The following is a 7,482-nucleotide window of genomic DNA, read 5'->3' on the forward strand; positions in this document are numbered from 1 at the left end:
TTTTCTGCCCTGTTACTTCAGGTGAAGATGTATTTGAGTTGTTTTGAGCTTTAGCACAAGTTTTATACAGAAGAAATTTGAGGAAGATACCTGACCATGCTTCTGGCACATAGATAATTATGAAACAGTGCCTGGAGCTGAAGTTTGGGCAAGGATGGTTTGGGATTTTAAACCAATGGCTGTTTGGGCTTTATGTTTGTTTCCTACTTGAAAAAAACCAAAATACTGTCTGAAACCCACCTGCCTTCCATAGCAGACAAAAAATTCAGCCAAATGTAGAAAACCAAGGGAGGAGAGGAGAGAAAAATGTTAATTTGTGACTGATGTACCTGTTGCAAGTGTTTTTATTCCCTTTCCATTGTCATTGCAGGGAGGCTGTAAAGAAGATCCCTTGGCAAGTTATGAACTCATCTGCAGTTTGCACTCCTTGATCCTTTCAGTTGAGCAGCTTCAAGCCAGTTTTCTCCTGAACCCAGAGAAATACACGGATGAATTGGCCACTCAGCCCCGGAGGCTGCTGAACACCCTCAGGTACAAACCCCCCAAATGCTGACAGAATTCTGTCCTGACATTTCCAGGCCATTACATTGCCCAGCCTTAGAGGCTGGTGCAAGGTAGATGGCTTTAAATTTGGGGTGGCCTTGCAGGCAGCAAGATTTTTGTGCTTATTGTTAGCACCATGGCGTTGGAAATTTGAAAATAAATTGTAAGACTGTAATGCACAAGGGGTTTAAAACAGTGCTTAGGTACAGAAGTGTTATTAAATTACAGAGTGGTTTGGGTCGGAAGGGACCTTAAAGCCATGGGCAGGGACACTTCCCACAATCCCAGGGTGCTCCAATCCCTGTCCAGCCTGGCCTGGGACACTTCAGGGATGGGAAGGATCCCCTTGGAGCTGAGGAGCTCCACTGCTGGGTGTGTGTAAATCCTTAAGGCAGAACCTTCCCCCAGCTCTGACAGAGAGGACACATGATCCTCCATGACTTCTAAATCGCTGATTTCAGTCTCAAATCACATTCCCCAGTTAGCAAAGGATACCAAACCCTCATTTTTGCTCCTTTCTTTGCACAGAGAGCTGAACCCCATGTACGAAGGGTACCTGCAGCACGATGCCCAGGAGGTGCTGCAGTGTATCCTGGGCAACATCCAGGAAACCTGCCAGCTGCTGAAGAAGGAAGAGCTGAACAAACTGCCTGTGGAAGAGCCTGCAGCTAAACTGGAGGAAAAACCCAGCCAAAACTCTGAGAGCAATGGGTCTGTGAGCCCTGCTGAGGAGGAGGATCCCAGCCCGGGCAGCCACGGCGGAGACGCGGCCAAGGAGAAGCTGCTCAAGGGAAATGGGAAAAGGAAAAGCGACGCCGAGGGCGGCAACGCCAAGAAAAAATCCAAAGTATCAAAAGAGCAAATTGCAGCAGAAGAAAATCAAAGACAAACCAGGTCCAAGAGGAAAGCCACGGGAGAAAAGATGGAAAACCAAATGGATGCCATTGCCAGGTGTTCCGGGGAGAGCGAGAGCGCCAAGCCCACGCAGAAAAAGTCGCGCCTTAGGTTAAACTGGTTAAAATCTTCCTGCAAACAGCCCAGTATTCTGTCCAAATTTTACAGTCTAGGAAAGTTAACTACAAACTTGGGATCCAAAGAGCCAGGGAAAGAATATGACTGCGAGTTTGAAGAGTCGGCTGTCAAGTGTGAAAATGGTGACAGTAAAGAAGAATATCATGAACCAGCATCTCCTGTGGAAAGCCATCATGGAAAAGGAACTGAAAAAGAACCAAAAAAGGAAGGTTGGTGCACAAGTGGATGGGCTTAAAATTAGTAGGATTAAGAAAGTACAATGCGTGGGAAGTCAGCCTTCAGACTGCACAGCCTGCAGAGCCCTAAACACAAAATTAGATTTTTCAGGAATTGAAGATGATTTTTAGGAAAGAGAATTTATTTTTATATGTGTTTGTAATTTTTTTTCTCTTAGAACTTGACCTGTTTAGCTTAGATCTCAAGGCATTTCTCTTAACATTCTGTAATCATTGTACAATATGTATAAAAAAGGCTGAATATTACCAGGTTTGTATTTACCACTAATTTTTGTCATCCATAGAAAGAGCAAGTGGATTTGAGATGTAAAGGGATATTTCTGGCAGGAGCAAACAGAACCAAACACCACTAGCTATGGTTTTACACACTGTATCCACTTTTTCCCTTTATCTTTCCATATTCCCAACCTTCCCAAGAACCAGGAAGGACTCAGGATGTATTAAAGATCTAATCTATTTAGATCTAATAGATACCAATTAGAAATGCTAATTGGCTGGCAGGTCTGGATTTTGTTTATGTCAATGAAACACAAGATACATGTTGAGGGAAGGCCCTCAGTATAAATCCAGTACTTACTAATCTGGAACTTTCCACCCACCAGTTTTTTATTAAAAAATTGAAGGAATGAAGAGTCTTTTGAGTTCTGCATTTCTTCTGCAGATTTGGCCAAAACTGGCCAGTAAATTTAGGAAGGAGGAGAGGACTGAGAATGAACAGAAAGAAGGCAAACCCTCAGTGTGGTGCTCCTTGAGGAGCTCAGCAGTCCATTGATGGCATCCAAATATTCCAGAATGTGACACTGTCACACTTCAAGCACAAAACAAGAACCCAATTTAGAACAGAAATTAAAGTTTGAGGCCCAAGAGACAGAGGGTCCTTATTTACTTACAAGCAGCTGATACCATGAAAACTGCTCGTGATTTGCTTTGCTTTTGAATTCCTATCTGAGCTCCCTAAAGGCCACGGTGTAACAGTGATTTTGTGAGGATAAGCAGGGTCTGAAGGGTCTCTGGAATGATGTCCCATGTGCTCTCTGCAGGTACAGAGCTGGCTGTCTTCGAGCTGGTGGAGAAGCTCTTCCAGGGCCAGTTAGTGCTGAGGACCAGGTGCTTGGAGTGCGAGTGCTTCACGGAAAGGAGGGAGGACTTTCAGGACATCAGTGTGCCAGTGCAAGAAGATGAGCTTTCTAAAAGTGAAGAGAGTTCTGAAAGTAAGTAATTTGCTCAAAAAAAAAGGGTTGTGAGGTGTGTTCCTGCCTCAGCCGGCCATGGGGAAGGACAGTGCTGCAGTTAGGAAGGAGCAGGGCTCCTGTTTGTGCTGGGTAAAATTAGAGACTTTTATCTCCTGTCCTGATTAACTTTAGACTTTGGAAACATGGTGGTGATAATGTTGGCAAATCCAGATAATACTCAAATTGTTCCAGATCTTAACACATGGCTTGGACTGCCTACAATCTGTCACTTAGGCACCTGCTTTCCTCCTTATGAGCAGGTTTTCCTTTGATTTGAGTCTTCTTTTTTCTTCCTGGATAAGAAATTTTGCTTTTTCTTCTTTTTATAAGAAACATTTAAATTTTTTCTTAGAAATAAAAGAAACAAGAATCCAGGTTTTTTCCTTAGTTACTAAAAAAAAAATCTTAGTATTTCAGATTGTTGGTATTTTAATACCATTTGTATTATGTTTGTAAATGTTAGTCATGTGGTCTCTTTCACAAATTTTATTGATCTATATGCAGTTTTTTAGCTATTTTCAAAAGGAAGCGTGCCAAAAACACATCTTGAAATTGAGAATTTTAAGGGAATTAATTTTAGTTGCCACTGATTTAATTTGGAGCAGCTTTTCCTGCTTTTGCTCCCCATTTTGCTGAAGGATTCAAAGGAAAATGTGTGGGGTGATGTTCGTATGTGAAGTGCTGCCGACAGCGGGTGATCCTGTCAGCAATGTGAGGGTGGCAGGGGAGGCAAAATGCAAGAAGTGAGAGGGAACTTTCTGGTTATTTCGGGGGTTTGCCTTAATAAGTGAAATTCTGGTCTCATACAAGCTCTGCATTTCCAGACATGGCAACAAAACTGTGTGATCTGAAAGGAGCTTTGGGAAAATCCTAATTTTGAGTAATGACATCCATTAAGGGATGTTTTCATCCCTTCCTGAAATGCTCCAAAGATGGGAATACATCACATATTTCACACATACTGAGTGTTCTTTGCAGTGTTGCAGGTTTGGAGTGGTCTGAACTTGGCATATTTTGTTTTGTTGCTCTTCTGGCGGGATGAGTTGGAAATGTAAATATTGGCATGTCCCTGAATACAGCAATTTCTTTTCTAGTTTCTCCGGAGCCAAAAACAGAAATGAAGACTCTGAAATGGGCAATTTCCCAGTTTGCCTCAGTGGAGAGGATTGTGGGAGAGGACAAATATTTCTGTGAGAACTGCCACCACTACACGGAAGCGGAGCGCAGCCTCCTGTTCGATAAAATGCCTGAAGTGATCACAATTCACTTGAAGTGCTTTGCTGCCAGTGGCCTGGAGTGAGTATGCATTGCCTGTCTTACCAAACAGGGTCCTGCAGCAAGGAAAGTCTTACCCCAAGAGCTGGAAATGCATTGGAGTGTTTCCCAAAGATTCCCAGATTGGAGTTAATTGCTGGGATGAAGCCCCCAATGCCATAAAGGCTTTGTGTTGTTCCAGGTAGTGGCAGAAATTATTTCCAGAAAAACTGACTTTTAGGAGACTCCTTAACAAAAAATTATTAGCTCTACTCTTAGAACAACGTAATATTTCTTAAAACTTTATTTACTTTAAATATCCCTCTATTTAAGGGGATAATTAAGTTTTAAGTAAATAAACTGTGAGTTCAGAGGCAGCTTTAAGTGCTTTACCAGAACAAGTAATGAGAACAAATCTGCATTTTAGGGTCTGATGTTGTCTCTGCCAGAATGTGAGTACTAAAAAGATGAATGTTAGTGGGGAAAAAAAATCAGGAGTTAACAAACTTTAAAGAGCCAACACTCGTTACCCCAAAATTGACCAATTCCTTTAAGCAGACTTTGGTCTCTGCCTGAATGTAAACACTAAAATTTTGGGGGAAAAAATAATCAGATAAATATTTTAAAGAGCTAATATTAAAAAAAAAACCAAAACGAACAATTACTTTAAAAACACAACAGTATCAGCATCATTGATATTAAATTACAAAGCAATCAGTTTGGCATTGTAATTGTAGCAATCCTTATGTTTTGAAAGAAGTTGTGGGAGTGTTTTTTATCTTTTTTTTAATACTTAAGAATTTAGGGATTTTCTTTGGGATGAGAGGAAACAAAGAAAAATCCATCCCTAGAGCACTGTACAGGAATATCCAGGTTTCTGACAAAGCAGAAAGGGAATTTCCTCTGTCTCTGCAATGTCTTTCCATACATGTCCAGAATCATAACATACAAAATGGTCTTTTCATTGATCTCCACAATATTTACTTAAATACGGATTTGTATATACTGACTTAGAGCTGCACACTTAAAAATCGTCACAGTTGAGTGAAAAACATGAAAATTATCCTCCATTTGCTCCTGTATTTCCTATTTTCTTGTTTCCATGAGGAAGGGCCTACAGTTAACCAATCCTCTCCTGCCTCACTCACCTCTTCTGTCCTGGCCAGCTTCAGCTCCTTGCTCCAAAACACTCAGACCAATTTCCAGGTCAGAGTGAATCCAGTCTCTTGTGGTTTTCCTCATGTGTCCTCTCAGTCCTTCCATAAATTTTCTGCCAAGGGCTACCAGTCAGAAATTAAGGAAGTCAGAGTGGAAAACCTGACATAAAAACTATAATGAAGCTGAAGCTCTTTAGAAGAGTTTCTTGATATTTGGGTTGGATGTTTTCTCTTGGGCAAAACCCTGTCACTGCTAAAAAAACAAACTCTTTACTGGCTTTAAGCAAAAAAAATTTAAGATAAGAATCTTCAGATAACTTTTAGCTCCCACAAAAATTTGGGAATCTGGTCTGCTCAGTTGTGCTCTACTGAATTCTCTGGTGACTGAGTTGTAAATAAATGAGAAATGAAGGGTACTGTAAATATTTGCAGTTAATAAGGATTTTATTCATTTTTTCTAGATGCTGCTTTGCAAAGTGTTTTTTTTTTAAATAAAGCAGCCAGTGTGAAAATCTCCTTGCCTGGGGAGGAGTCATTCTCTTTGGCAAGTGTGTATGTGGGGAAAAATGCCAGGCCACGTGTGAGCAGGCTGTGAAGCTGTTTAGGAGGAATTTGTTAACTGGTAACATGTAATTAAGCATTTCCACTATAGAAATTTAACAATCTGTGAGAAAATCAGCTTTTTGTCTTGTGAAATTCAGTGCAGTGGGTAGAATGTCACTAATTTATGGTCTCAAAAGATGTGCAGAAATCAGGTTTGATGTGTTTGAAGTGCATCAGTCAGAGCAGGCAGAGTACTTGGCATGCAATTTTTCTGTCTTCAGATTCTTATCATTAAGAAGAACAAAAAGCTAATAGGAAAAGATTTCCTCTCTTATTTCCTCCTCTCCAAATCTTTCTGATGCTGGATTCATTGAGAAGAAAGGTAGAGCCTGCTTTTTCCTGTTTTCTGTGAATATGATTGTCCCAGTGTGCTTGAGTGGAACTGGATTTGTAATCCAGGGTATCCGCCAGCAGTTCTGTGTTTCTTGACTCTCTTCTGAATATCTCTATTTCTGCCTGCTGCTAATAGGGATTTTCAGAAGATTTAAGTTTTATTATTTCTGATTCTGTGCTCTTCTGTGTTCCTTTTGGTGGAGTGAAATGTGGTGGTGAGAGAGGTCTGAAGTGAGGTTTCACTGCACTGGAGTGACTGAGGATCTGTGTGTGTCACTGTGTTTATTTCTGTGTCTCTCAGGGTTCATGGCTCTGAACAGGAGTGAAGCAGAACCAAAATTAAATCCGGGAAAACAATAATCATAACTGCAGTTATGCCATGGCTGCAGTTTCCTTGGATTTAAGTTATTTTTTCCTATGATAAGAGCAGTGAGCTCTTGGAAACCTCAGTTTTACAGGGCTTGTCTGTACTCCCCAGTATTTTTCCCTGCAACACCCTCACAGTTGAGTAAGACTTTGAGTCATCCCTGGAATTTATTAGGACATCACAGCCTATTGTTAAATAAAGGGGTTAACTGATCTGGGCTGATGCAATGTGCAAGTCACCAAGAGCAGAATCATTCAAGGAGGCTGATGCACAGTGAAATCCCAACACTGATTTTCTCTTCAAGCTCTGTAGAAGATCCCTATAATGAAAGGATTTTTTCCCCCTCCTGGTAAATTGTGTGCTGTGAACAAAATACTGAATATTTATGGAATACTAGAGGCTTTCCCAAAGTAAATTAGCCACAGATTTGTTTGAAAAATTAGAATGCCACAGGACAGCTAGTGAAGAATCCCAGGTGAGCACCACTGGCACAGCTATAGTGCACTGAGGGGAGCTGAGGAAAATTAGTCACCATCTCTGAGTGGTATTAAAGCTACTTGAAAGTAAAATAAGTAATGCTTTATTTAGTAAATGACTCTTTCAGGAGGAGAAAAAAACAAACCCAACCGTGCTTGGTTCAGCCTTGGCTGTTGAAGAGGTTTTTGGTTTGTTTTTGAACAGGATGGTGAGAGAGAGAAGGGGGAGATGTGCAGAAATAGGAGCAG

General features: G+C 41.0%; 1 protein-coding gene across 1 annotated transcript in view; it reads left to right on the top strand.

The window, feature by feature from the left end:
- The window catches only part of USP1 (ubiquitin specific peptidase 1), an 11,435-nt gene that overhangs the window by 2,093 nt on the left and 1,860 nt on the right, over positions 1-7,482 (top strand). The window contains exons 4-7 of the mRNA XM_014307816.2: positions 371-531; positions 1,072-1,784; positions 2,852-3,022; positions 4,138-4,339. Of these exons, the coding sequence (XP_014163291.1) occupies positions 371-531; positions 1,072-1,784; positions 2,852-3,022; positions 4,138-4,339 (1,247 nt within the window). The remainder of the gene's footprint in view (positions 1-370; positions 532-1,071; positions 1,785-2,851; positions 3,023-4,137; positions 4,340-7,482) is intronic.

This window comes from Geospiza fortis, unplaced genomic scaffold (assembly GCF_000277835.1).
Source record: "Geospiza fortis unplaced genomic scaffold, GeoFor_1.0 scaffold396, whole genome shotgun sequence".
NCBI lineage: Eukaryota > Metazoa > Chordata > Aves > Passeriformes > Thraupidae > Geospiza > Geospiza fortis.